This window comes from Schistosoma haematobium, chromosome 4 (genome assembly GCF_000699445.3).
Source record: "Schistosoma haematobium chromosome 4, whole genome shotgun sequence".
In the NCBI taxonomy this organism is placed as follows: domain Eukaryota; kingdom Metazoa; phylum Platyhelminthes; class Trematoda; order Strigeidida; family Schistosomatidae; genus Schistosoma; species Schistosoma haematobium.
The window spans coordinates 26767998-26782631 of NC_067199.1; the positions used below are offsets into that span (position 1 = coordinate 26767998).

General features: G+C 35.2%; 1 protein-coding gene across 1 annotated transcript in view; it reads left to right on the forward strand.

Annotated features, from left to right (window-relative positions):
• SLITRK1 (SLIT and NTRK-like protein 1) overlaps positions 1-5771 on the forward strand; it is a 78487-nt gene extending 72716 nt beyond the window's left edge. Inside the window, exon 4 of the mRNA XM_012941302.3 lies at positions 3656-5771. Coding sequence (XP_012796756.1) covers positions 3656-4672 — 1017 coding nt within the window. The 3' untranslated portion in view covers positions 4673-5771. The remainder of the gene's footprint in view (positions 1-3655) is intronic.
• Positions 5772-14634: the final 8863 nt, after the last annotated feature.

Below are 14634 nucleotides of genomic sequence, written 5' to 3' on the forward strand. Positions count from 1 at the left end.
AAACTTTTAAATCAGTGATATGACACATTTTTTAATCAATATGAAAATAGGTATCCTTCTTTGCAAGAAAACATGATAAGTGGTAAGAGTTGAGACAACGCTCTCTGGTTACATTCAGCACTTTTCAAACCAACCTGATTTTAGAGATTATTCTTAAGGCTAAAATTTACAGATCCTAACATTTATTAGTTGCACATCTAAATGCAAGTTGTTGCTTCAGGATTGGTCTGCGTCAACACCTGAACTAAGGATAGGGAGTGAAGTAGTCGAACGCGTTGACAACTTCACTTATCTTGGAAGTCTCATCAGCCCTAATGGGTTGGTGTCTGACGAAATCTCAGCACGGATTCGAAAAGCTCGTTTGGCTTTTGCCAACTTACGTCACCTATGGCGAAGTCGAGATATCCGTCTATCAATAAAAGGACGAGTATACTGTGCAGCAGTTCGTTCTGTTCTACTTTACGGCTGCGGAACGTGGTCACTAAGAGTAGAAGATACTCGTAAGCTACTAGTATTTGACCACAGATGCCTTAGAAATATTGCTGGCGTCTGCTGGGATCACCGGGTAAGTAATAGTGAGGTTAGACGCAGGGTATTAGAGGATGATGGTAAATCAGTTGATGAGGTTGTGAATCTTCATCGACTGAGATGGTTGGGCCACGTGTTACGTATTCCTGAACACCGATTACCAAGACGTCCAATGCTAACCGGTGCTGGAGATGGTTGGAAGAAAGTTAGGGGCGGTCAAACCAAAACGTGGCACCAGTGCTTTAAGTCACTAACTTCTAGTCTGAGCCATGTTGGAAGATGCAGACTACTTGATTGGGGTCCGCGTGACTGTCGTAACCAATAGTTGAAGACTCTTGGTGACATGGCTCAGAATCGATCACAGTGGCGTAGGTGTATACACTCTCTATCTTCCCTTAAACTAAGAGATTAAAATCGCTTCACATCTTTCTTTCTACGAACTAATTATTTCTTCCTGTACTATATCCTTATCGCAATCTTTCTTTTATATATTACCACCCCTGAATTAACTACTTTTATGAATCCGGTGTCCATCTTGTTGTGTAATGAGGTATGACAACTTGGACCGATGCATATATGTACCTGGTCCTACGTTATAGCTGACTGACTGACTGAGTTGCACATCCAGTCGGTAAAGATTTTTCTTAACGATGCTCATATACATACATATAAAAATTAATAAACTCATTGATAATCCTTGCTTAAAGGAATAATAATGCAAAACATTATACACATATAGCATTAAATGGCTCAATAGATTAATACATTTACATCATACATGTCTAATATTGAGTCAATATTTATTTATCAGTCAGAAAACCATACTAAACTTGGAAAGCCTCTTCCTGTTTTGTAACTCTTGAATAAGGAATACTGACAAACATGAACTGGATTCCAATTTAATGGTATTTTGGTAGTAAAATTGTGTGCATCCTTTAACATGATTAGTACACTGCAGTTTTGTCATCTATACAGAAGTATTTATTATTCAAAAATGCTAATTAATCCCACTTACGTAAATCAACATTTTATTAACGGTTGTGATATCTCTATAGGCACGAAAATTCAGTAGTTGACTGCTAAACTATAAACATTGATTAATCTCATCAATAAATATCCTGTTTCATCATGGTAAGTTCATCTTAAGTGGCCCATTCTAATTCTATTTTCTCTTACCACCATTTCATGCATCTAAGTATTTCCTGATATTCTTTCCTACTAACCCATTTATACCAAACTCTGGTTTATGATGTATCAGTACCATTTTTGCTAGTTGGTCATCCAGATTTTCGAATTAAACCTTTATCACATTTCCAGTTTACAATAGTATTGTAAGTAGCTAATTTACAGAAAAACTGCTAAAGTTTTCTTTAAAAGTGGATTTCTTGTTTTACTCGTGAAAAGATGTATGTTTATAAGACTTATAGATTATTGATGCATTTTTAAAACTGTCCACTTATTATGTACTTGCTGTTATTTGTTCATTTGCGTTTCTACGGTTGGGTTTAAATCCCATCTCTGTCGCCAGTTTATGTCCTAACATCGAACAAAACCCAACAAGAACGAGAAAAGTGATAATCTACACCTGACGGTTGGCCCAATATTAATTAGCAAAGAGGAAGAATACAAGACCAACAATGACCAATCCAGGATCGTTATTTTATTTCAAACGTTCATCGATATACATACAAGACCGTATCATATCACACCATAAAATAAAAGTAACAATTATATAGTATCAATCCAAAAGGTGGATTTGAGTAGAAGAAACTGTGAATAATAAAATTGTCGTCGGGTTAACAATATTTAACCATACAGCAATAGTTAATGGGTTAATCGAAATCTTATGATAAGAAGAATAAATGTAATAATCTGGTTACTTATTAATTATACGATAAAACTATGTATTTAATAATAATCCATAAATTAGTCCCGCAAGTTACCGTTGCTTTGGTCTTCGTTCGGATATAGTACTTACGTTAACTTCTTTCATACCTTCACAATTCTCTTTCTAAAGTAAAAAACAAACTAACCTCATAGAGCTATTTATTTTATAATATAGGTACTTTAATGAAAATAATATCTTATTAGTATTAAGGAGATTGGTTAAATATTCATATATTTATAGATATAATAGGTGACTTCATAGTGCGAAATTATATTCGTCGATTAGAGTAAAAATTCTGTGCTTTAGATTTCAAGTGATGCTATTACATAGTTTGAATAATTCTGGTGATTATAGTGATTTTTACTAGACTAACCAACATACGTGTTAAAATTATCTCAGATCTATTTAAATAAATATAAAAGATATTAATTTAACCAGATGAATCATTCGTCTCAGTATATGGAGTTTGTTGCGTATGTTTGGTTTTCACAGTTTACATCACCCACTGATCCTAGTCAAACAACTGTTGAATACCAAGAAACATTGGACAACCCTTTCGACCCAATATATGACTATTCAATAATGTACGAACAAGACCTTAACCAAGATTGAACCCAATGTCTTCAGATCTCTCTGCAAGCATTTAACCATTAGACAACTACACTTTAATCGATTTGTGATATTGTGCAACTATCTTTCATTGAATAAAGTGGATAACCACCCCACATCTGGAATAGTTTAACTTCCCTATCCATGACATTTTGTTTGAATTCTTGGAATTGCCTGTCGAATTTTATCAGTAGTGAGTACATAATTCTTATTAGTATAAAGGTTTGTTGATATTCCATATTTTACTACTCAATAAGTTATAGGTTGCTTAGGTGGCATCATCATGTTTACTGTTTATTCTGTTTGTTCAACACAATCCGTTTCTTATTATCCTTTCAGTTTAATTAATCACCTCAATACGATATGCTAGTAAGATATATACTATTTTTCAACCTTAATATCAGTGAAAATCCTATTTTTTTAATAGATATATTTAATTACTAACGCATTTGCCAATCGATTACGTTTGATTATTTGTCAATAATTAAGTCCTTTTTTATACCAAACTAATAATTATAAGACAAATTTACTATCAGAATAATGGAAATTAATACAAATATGTTTATTGTAATTACAAATATTATGAGTTATGTGAATATAATTTTCATTTATTAAAATTTACCATTACAGAAACAATTCTCTGTACTTGAAATGATTGGTGCAGTTGTTGGAACATTTACTGTAACATTAGCACTTTTTATATTTGGATGTTGTTTGTTACGAATTCATAAACGTAGTCGGTATAAAGTTCGTTCAAAAATTTTATTACATCATACTACTTCAGAAAATTCTTATCGAAATTTTTCACCAGCATCAGAAAATTTAAAATCACCTCCACATTCATCTACTAGTAACCATTTATTGAGCAATCCATCCAATAATAATAACGATAGTGGTATTAATCCCAGTAGTAATAATAATGTGTCATATTCTCTCAATCCTGTACCAAATACACTAGTAAATTCCTATACAGCAAACAATTTTATTACTGGGAATGGAACACTTGTAAATGAATTTAATGGAATGAAACATTTACCATATATGACACCAACATATGAACCAATTAATAGTACCGGTGATTTTCAAACATCTACAGGATATTCAGATTCACAAACTTATGATTTACCACGAATTCTTCCAACACATTCACCACCAACTATTCCTTTACCGCCATTACCAAATGGATTTATTAACAATGCCAGTAATGCTAACGTAATTACCCGGTTAAATGAAATGGAGCACAACAATACTAATACTATCAATATAGATAACAACAGTAATAATAATAGTAATAATAATCATTTACCACTTCTGATGACAACCTTACCCTACATAAAGACAACACAGTCAATAAATAGTGATATAAATCGATGTGTAGATACTTCAATACTATCCCCATTCCTTATGAATGATACACAAACTTTATCAGCAGCTATGTCAAATGCTGCAGCTGCGGCAACATTAAGTTTACACATGAAACAACAACAACATTTCAATTCAAATCATAACCGTAATTCAAATCCTCAGCATAATCAACATTTTACACAAAATAACGCTCATGATAATATTATAGTACAAAATCAACTAATCGATTTAATTACTCGTCAGAATCTTTTCAATCAACAACTACATGATATACAACATTAACTAATAAAGATTTGATATGTTAAATTTATAAACACTTAATTGTATATATATTAACAGGACAGCATACATATCTATTTATTTATTGCACATAATATTAGCAAAACTGATCATAAGATATGATTTCAGGTGTTCACAACTTTATAAATATACATTCATACTTGCCTCAAAAATAGTACTTGTATCAAACCAATTTAAACAATCTGTACTAGTTCTCCTTTTCTTTTACTCAAGATTATTTCTGTTAACGTTTACAACAACTATGATTAGAATCATTCACAGTACATGGATTTATATGGAACTTAATTCTTGTGCTTTTGAAAAAAGTTGTTAATATAGTATTTTCTCCATATAGCTTAGTGAAACGATATGCATGTATCATATTAACTAGTTGAGGCCTAGTGAGACATATGAGATTGTTTGACCACACCCTATGTAAACTACAGTTATGAACAGATCATGTTTTCTTCATTGATAACAGAACGATATGAAAGATAAATAAGATTGTAAACAAAAACCGGAAACCATATGGTTTAATTTCATCAGTTATCTAGATCCGAGTCGAAACAAACAACAAATTAAAATTTATAACTCTTTTATAATTGTGTGCTTATTCTAATGCCATGTTAGGAAATTAAAATCTGAATATATAGTATGGTAAACAAACTGTTTGTTTTAATCCACCAAATTTTCATAATTTCTGATTTGAAAAAGTTTATCAGGTTACACAACACTCATTCAGTTACTTTAACCAATTTTAATTATCATAACCCTATCAGTTTTCTTTGATTTTTAACTGATTTAATTGAAAGTTTGACTACACATCTCATTAGTCAAATACTGTAATATCAGCCTACTTACAAAGAAAAGTATGGTGATTAAGTTTATATCGCATTTTCAATCTTTCAATCTTTTTTTGGATACAGTTTATTCTCAGACTAATTTGTAAATAGACGCAGACATCGGAAATTATTTAAAGTTCACTTATTTTTCCCTATATACCACCGTTTCACTTTGTTTTGCATCTCTATTCCTTTTTTGCCTTCTCAAACGGGATGATTGAATGTTATTTAATTACAAATATATATTTGAAAATTATAAATATGATTTTTTTTCTCTTTACTAACTTACAAGTTGGTAATTATCTTAAAATTTATTTTCACTTGAGAATGGATTAAAATAAATGTCATAGTATTGGTAATAAATAAAAATATTTATAAATACATAAATATCTGATGAATTAAGCAGGAACAATTATGTGAATATGATATGTGTTTGAAGTTATCAACTCTTATTGTCACTACCAAGGTCACCTTTCCTGCTTAATTTGAAGAATAAAGTACGTTACGATTGATTTCAAACACTCAATAGGTTACTGCCCCTCCTCTTATTCACTGTTTACGGACGCCAACTCGTAGGCTGAGGTTACATGATGGCTGTTTGGCTCATTATTAGGTACTCTTCACTGTCAGACCACCTCTCGATACAGCTTATACACGGATGGTTTAAACCGATTTGTGATTATGCGACACTATTAACCCAATAATAACACATGACCTAAGACAACTCACCAAACTAAGTAACAGTTAGGCAATAATTAAATAACAATTAATTAATTAAACGAATGACAAGTGAACAGCTTCTTGTTGGTTCGTCAACAGACTTGGTTGAGCAAAGAATATTGGTGACGCCACCCGAAGGAACACGATGACTCAAAACTACCATTATTAATATATAAGAGATTATAACGTAATGTATATACATGTTTGTGTGCAACAGATAATTGCCTCGTGCATCACTATAGTGCACGAAATCATTCTAAATCACGTTGCGCTCTATCATACTTAATATCCTTGCTAGGTTGGGAAGTTGTTTGACTCTCAGTCTTCTTGTTGATTTTCGTCTGAACACCTTGGTTAATAAAAATTTTCGACGTTTATGATAAGTCATTCTTAATCTTCATGCTTATAGTTCTTACAATTCCATCCTCATTGGTGTTTGTACTACTCCAAATGATCAGCTACTTGTGAGCTATAAGTACAATCTCCACCCTGGAAGTTCTTCCTATGGCTTTCTCATTTGTCTTGAACCCGAAGAATGGTTATACACTAATTGGACCATCTCCTTCAAAACACACCTGTAAAACGTTTAGCTTATCTCCATATGTTGACGATGCAGTCAGGCTGAGAGTTACATCCAGGCGAACTTCCGTCGCTTCTAAGTAAAAGTGATTTATTCGGTGTTATAAACTTTAAGTCTCTAGCATCGTTTATCATTCAAGACTCTTTAGGTTTGACTTAAAAACGTCTCCAACATTCCGTCTGTTGAACACTGCTTCTTAATTATGGCACTTAGTAATCACTTTCGTATTGCTATGAATCTTCCCCACAAACCACGATGACTAGGCTGAGGAGGAATAAGCCTCGATTCCATATCTCGACGTAGCAGGTCCTCACGTATTCCTTCCTCTGAGTCTTTTGATTTCTTAATCAGCTCCATCTGACTACCTACTGAATTTTTCGCTCTATCACCAAACATTATCTTGATGTTACTCCTTCGGTTTATGAAGTTAAAAAGTCCCAATACGAAGGAGTCAGTGGATATGGAGTGAACCAGATCAATATGCACAGTCATCGTCTTTAGACAAATAAACAAACATCCGTGTCGCTTACAAATGCCTCTCCCTCTTTTAACTACAAAAGGTCCAAACAAACTAACTCCAACTCAATCAAATGGATAACTGCCCATTTCCAATCTCCATACTGGGATGCGTGCCGTCATCTGTTGCTCTCTGCGGACGTTCTACATTCCGCACATTTATTGATCACATTTGGTACTACTGATTCCCCCTTGAGAATGCAATGTCTAGTTCGAATGCTTGCTTGCACCTGAGTGGAGCCTAGTAATCCTTCAGTAGCTCAATGATAAACAATTATTAGAGGCGAAACTGAATGATAAGTAGGCATGGAAGCCTGGTGCCATAGTTCTGTGGACATGTCTCTGGAGTAATTACGCTATTCTACTCTGACCACTTCCCCAACGATTACTGGATTCGGTCGTTCGTTTAGTATTTTAAGGTCCGAATACCCTCTCACTCAGTAGCCCTAAGAAGGGTCTTTCTGAATTTCTTAGCTTGTTAATCTTTAATGATCCCACATCTATGCTTCCAAAGTTATTCGGAACATACATTATCTTCAGACATCTGATGAGTCGCATTATCCGTCCAACGCCTCCCACTAGCTTACACCAACGAACGTCGGTTGTAGTTCTATTCTGTTGACAACAAAAGAAGTATAATAGGTTGACTCATTTCACAGGTTATATATTACCGTCACAGTGTCCGTCCAAAAACTAGTCCTCACTGTTACGCATTCATGTTTCACGGTCATTGTCACGTACACCATAACCCCTAGAGCGGCTACACTCAACTCCAGATGAGATATTGTAGCAAACTTTAAAGGGGCTACTAGGGCCCTTGCTAGTTATAACCGCACGTCTGTTTGATTACTCCCAGGTAAATAAGAAAGATTAGTTCTTATTTAGTATTCTAATTGGTGTATTCTGTTTACCCTAAGGTGTTTTTGTTTCATTTAACTTATTATTACGTATAGATCGCTATCCTATAACATGATGAGCCTCGGAGATATTACACCCACTTAGAACCTTAAATCTTTCATTCAAAAATTTTGGAATGCACATCTCGGTCAGATCGGGCACTTTTGACAGTACGGGGTCAGCTGGCAATGATACCTCTCCCAATCTGAAGTGTGACGTTACATAGGTTATGGGAACGCGAATCGTCTTGTCTTGTACTAAAGAGTCTAAATTAAATGATACTCTTGCACACCACCACTTACTGAAGAGTTCATCACATTAACTGACAAGTCATTTTATTCACACTCAAGTTTCAACCAACGAGTTGACCCAGCATCGATTAATGTTACATTAAACCTGTCATCCAATAGTACATATACCTCCTCAAATAATAAGGGCTTAGGAATCCTAACCAAAATGACAACAAAGTAGGTCTTCTCTGTACTGGGCATCTCTAAGCAGTTGAGCTGTATTTTATTGGCCCCTTCACCCCAAAACCCCAACAACGGATAGATTTATTTCTCACGTACCATCTTCCCTTTGTGTGTCCAACTTTTAAACACTTAGAAGATAGGTATTTTCTTCTCGCAGACTGTGGTGTTTGAATCAACTAATGATTCTTTTGTACTTGTTGAATGCCCGATTTCAAATTCTAGATACAATACATCCGTTCGTGCTTGTGTCATACTTCTTGATTCAATTGCATTATTTCGGGGATTCTTAGTTCATACTATAATTCAAATAATTCGAACTACCAAATTAGCGTCGCGAGCAGGATCCTGTGATGGAATCGCTGGGTATACATTCAGATTTTGGTGCTTTTGAGGATTATTTTTAAAGGTTCGAAATCTGGGCTATGACCAAGGAAGATGATGAGGATGTTAATATTGTGGCACATTTCCTCACATTCATATAGCTTATTTGGAACTCTGGCTATGCCAGAAAAGCCCATTTCGCTTCCTAGGAAACAGTAGTTCCTTGAGAGCTGTATCAGCTGATACAGCTCTCAAGGAACTACTGCTAGACTATGTTCAGTATACAAATTCCAATGTCGTAAAGGATGAAGACGTCGCAAAATAATTCATGAGGATATAAAATATTTCACTGCATTACGTCATCCCAACCCAGTGTATACTCAAAGTTATGCAGATAATTCATTGAGGAGTTGCGATGCAGTTCACGAAGATGGGCACAGCTTTGGTCAATGCTTGTCCTGTGGCAAGTCCCACTCTTTTAATTCATGTAAATTTCGTAATTCTAAGTGCTTTAAATGTGGTGATATTGGACATATTCAGTCAGTTTGTAATACTACTGTTCATCTTGCTGCAACAAATATTAAGACTTGTAATTCTGATTCTACTGAGTTGAGTATTCATAATGATCATTTATATTTATCAACGATCTTAAAAGACAGTGTAGAGTCATATAGCAGTTCAGAGTTAAATGAAACTCAGAATCCTTGCGAGACAACGGTTTCTAATCAATCAATTTGTCAGAATTCTCATGTTAATGTACCAGATATGGTTTTTCCTAATGATTCACTTATTTCTGACGGAATTCCTTGCAAATCTGAGGAAAATATATTTAGTGAACATAATTATTATCAAAAACCTGATGTAGTTTTGATGGATGCTGATTTTTCTAACGATCCTATGCTCTGCAATGACATTCTTAATAAATTTGAAGAAACTAGCCAAGCTGCCAATTTTGGGGAAGCCGCTATAGTAAATTTTGGGGAAATGAGACGAAAACCCCAAAATTTCCCAAACATTGGGGAAGGCTGTTTCACTTTGGGGACTTCCCCAAAGCTGGCAGCTTGGGTATTTCAGAAGAATCAAGTCTTGATGTCATATCAAATATTATTTGTCCTCATAATGCATTTGTTTCTTGTGGGAAACTTGTTCAGTGCGAACCAAGAGTATTAAATGAGCTCGATTCTGATTACAATTCAGATGATTTCATATCAACTGCTGTTTACCCTTATCACAAATCCACTTCCAATGTGAGAAATATGTTTTAAATGAAACCACATTATTCATAACTTGGGAATATAAAGATCCAACATTATTTCGTGGGGAAGGATAGTGTGGAAAAATTTCTTGTTCGAATTCTAGATATTAGTGATTTCAGTACAAAATCAACATGCTGATTGTATACAATTCCAGGTGAGTCTGTTCCGATTTCGGTTGTTAATTCCAATACTAATGGGCACATTCTAGATAATACCGAGTTTTTATCCATTACAATGTCGGACAGACTCAGGATGAACTTAAAAAGAAGACGTACAACCGATTACAGACAATTATATTCCAATTTAAGCTGTGGCGGATGTGGTGTATGAATTAACTAATGATTCTTTTGTACTTGTTGAATACTCGATTCCAAATTCTAGATACAATACATTCGTTCGTGCTTGTGTAGCGTGGAGTCGAGTTGAGATTAACTATGAACACCGCTACCAAGAAACACGTGCCAAATAAATCAGAAGGCGTAAGTTGAACGTAACCAAAGAAACCCATAAAATCTCCGAGAAGCCAAATATCAGAAGGCAATTAATGGACCAAGTCAAGATATATTTGCTGGCGATCTCGTGGCATCGAAAGGATACCGAGATCGTGCCAGGATACAAGCTTGGTTACAGAACGTAACCGAATTCGCGCGAAGTTACAATCGAAGTGTAAGTATATGAATGGAAGCACAACATAGCTGCCATTAGCACAGTCAAACAAAAGCACATTAAAACAGTCACTGGTACACTTGGTTATAATAATAATTGTTTTTATTAAACCAGTCGTGTTCTCGTGATAAATGTGAGTCACTACACTTGTGTCGTACTTCTTGATTCAATTGCGTTATTACGGGGATTCTTAGTTCATACTACAATTCAAATAATTTGAAACGTACAGACCTCATTCTTCGTTGCACAGGTAATCTGCAAAGCTTGTCACAATCCCACACATAATGTTGTTCGATGCAGAATTCTCACTCGATTTTCTAATTCACTACGTCAATGGCTTCTGCAACCAATACTGGCTATTGAGCAGTCAACTGATTTAGGCCTGACCTGTAATATACTATACTGGCAAATCTACTTAGGGACTGATTTATGTCACGATGAACTAATTCTAGGATGTCTCGGCTCTCTAAATTTCTCTTCCATAGCAGCACTGATCTATACCCATGCTCTTTGTAATTGGGTAGAGAGACGTTTGTTTAATGCCTTCAATACAGACATGGATTCTGTAGTGTCTGACTATAGTTCGACAGCAATTATTCGATAACGATAATCAAACAGTCGAACCGGAGTCAGGGCCGGGCCTCTAAAAGTACATCCTGGCTATCCCCATATATAATCCTTGACCTTGTAGTGACTCACATTTATCACGAGAACACGACTGGTTTAATAAAAACAATTATTATTATAACCAACTGTACCAGTGTTTGTTTTAATGTGCTTTTGTTTGACTGTGCTAATGGCAGCTATGTTGTGCTTCCATTCATATACTTACACTTTTGATTGTAACTTCGCGCGAATTCGGTTACGTTCTGTAACCAAGCTTGTATCCTGGCACGATCTCGGTATCCTTTCGATGCCACGAGATCGCCAGCAAATATATCTTGACTTGGTCCATTACTTGCCTTCTGATATTTGGCTTCTCGGGAATTTTATGGATTTATTTGGTTGCGTCCTACCTTCACCTTCTGATTAACTTGGCACGTGTTTCTTGGTAGCGGTGTTCATAGTTAATCCCAACTCGACACCACGCTACAACCTTTATCGCGTTGGTGGATAACGGAATTAAAGAAGTCAAATACAAAAATAGACTTTTGAATACGTATATTTCGTACAATCATTGATCGGGAAGCAAAGCAAGATAAAATGACGCTCAATGGAGAAGGCGAGTGAGCCCACTCCATTCAATCACTCGTTAGTCGACATTTATAGTCAGACTAAGATAGGAAATACACATACTTACGTTTACATAAAAACATTCAAGGTTGATAAATGAATAATTAACAGGGTCAAAATGTGACTCAAGTTGAATGAATCAATTGGCCTGTCCGAAAGCTAAAATAAGCCGTGTGAGCTTAACATAGTGACCAAAACTACATACATTTCGATATTTTCATTCGATAACTATAATCACACAATCAAATCGGGGTCACATAATGGGCCACAAAAACTCTAGTTCATGGCTCATATCCATAGATAGCAGAGTATTCCTATAGGCTAGCGAAATGCCCGATAATTCTGTCACTTCTTTAGGTTAGTTGTCAATTCACCTATAGTTGCTCTTAACAGCTTCAAAGTTCTACTTTCGACCACAAACGGTCCACCCAGTTTTTTCATCAATATCATCGCCTCATTATATGCTTCGGTGGCTGGTAAGAACTTGCAGCATTTAATTGCTCATGTGGTTACTTCAGTGCACTGTCTCACTAAGCACATGAATAAAACTTCGTTTGACAGTCTGTTGTCTGCTAAGAGCACTTCAACCTTTATGATAAACCTAGATTAGTCTGCTGAATCACCACTAAAAGGCTTTTGAGCATGCTCAGGCAGTCTAAAATACGATCTCTTCGAGTCACTCACAGAACCTAATCTAACATTTACGTCACTCTTACTATACAGTATCGATCAAAAATGAATTATTATCATTAACATTGCTATTCAAAGAGCCTTTGAACATAAGCTCCAGTTTCCCCTCATACTCAGACATTTCAGCGAAAACAAGCTGATGACAGTAATTAACCACTTGCTGGGAGATTCCTAAAATTAAAACTGAATCAAATCCAACGTTTAACTCACAGTAGATCACGTTACTACTCGTTACCAAGACCAAAATCCCTATTGAGCCGCGAACAATTATGGCCAGATAGCATTGAGAGGTCAACAAATGTTGACGTCCTTGTGAAGAATGAAATACAATGTAACTAATTATCCACAACCACCAAACTAGAACTAGTGAACAAACAATCATGCGGAAATTCGTCCACTCAACAACTACAACATCTCCATTCACTGGCACAACATGCTGGCACGATGTCAATTACAACTGTCTAAAAAACAATAATAAAAATAAACTTTTTCATACTTTCGTTGGGTATTCTCACCGACTCTGGAGTTCGAATGCGAACTGTAAATCTCACATAACACAACAACGAACGATCATATCACAGTGATATTGATACCAAAAAACGAAATTTTGGCACAACCATGAAGGACAAAGGGTTCGAACCCTCATCGCCCTTGACAGTTGGTTATGCGCCAACTCAATGAACCGCTTGTTTGATAAGTTTGGGCACAGAGTTACCCACTTTATACAATAAATATATGTGCATAATACATCAGCACGAGCAAAAATTTGTGGTGAACATAAATGAAGAGGAACGTTGTAAAATATTAATAACTGACCAGATAAAATTAATTGCAACATAGTCGGTGAAACTAACAAGAATATTGACAAAAATCGTATATGCGTAGGTCATGACTAACTATGATATGTTGACCCATTGCGGAAACAACTGGAACTCATTAGTCATATACTGTTCGACTTTATCTGTGAAAATTAAATTAAATTCGCGTGTAGGCGTCAGTGTGAGTCACGAAATCTCAGAGTAATAACTAGTTCATGCTTCTTTATCTGGCATCTATCTTCCATCACCTCGATGGAGCAGGATTTCAGTCCCCTATTAACAGAAAACATGGGCACCAGAGATAACTATTGGATAAATCTAACCAAATCTTACTCTGTGTTGCACTTCGTCCGAAAAAAGCTAGGTTCACTTGTCGTGTTTCATAAGAGGCTCTGCCCATCTGGTATTTCTTTTATGGACGTAGTTATTACTATCATCGATGGGCCCATTGTCTAGTCACATTAGTTTTAGATGACAATGGTGATATATATCTTTAGACGAGTAATTATGACTGTGAGTATACATTTGCCTAACTATTTATTTCGCATAATCATCTAAACAATGACTGCTTAAACTAATTACTCGCATGTTAGCTAGATAAATATGTATTCATATATATTTACCCTACACATTAGATTTTTAATAACTACATGAATTACATCTCTTCGCGGTTTTTAAACTGTATTGTTTGAATCACCTGTTAAAAAAAATAAATCATTCTGTTAGTTTCGTTCGTACCTTTGAACACCACATGTCTTTTTTATTCTTCTTGATAACTTTAAAATTCGAAATACACTTATTAAATCGTGAAAAATAGTTGAAAGGGAATGACTATAACGAAAGAATGAATTGGTCTTCGTTGAGTCCACTGAGTAAAACCAAGATCTAGATAGTGTACTGTCAATAAATAGTAAAATCAGAAATCTCTGATAGTGATACCGTAACAATCAGAA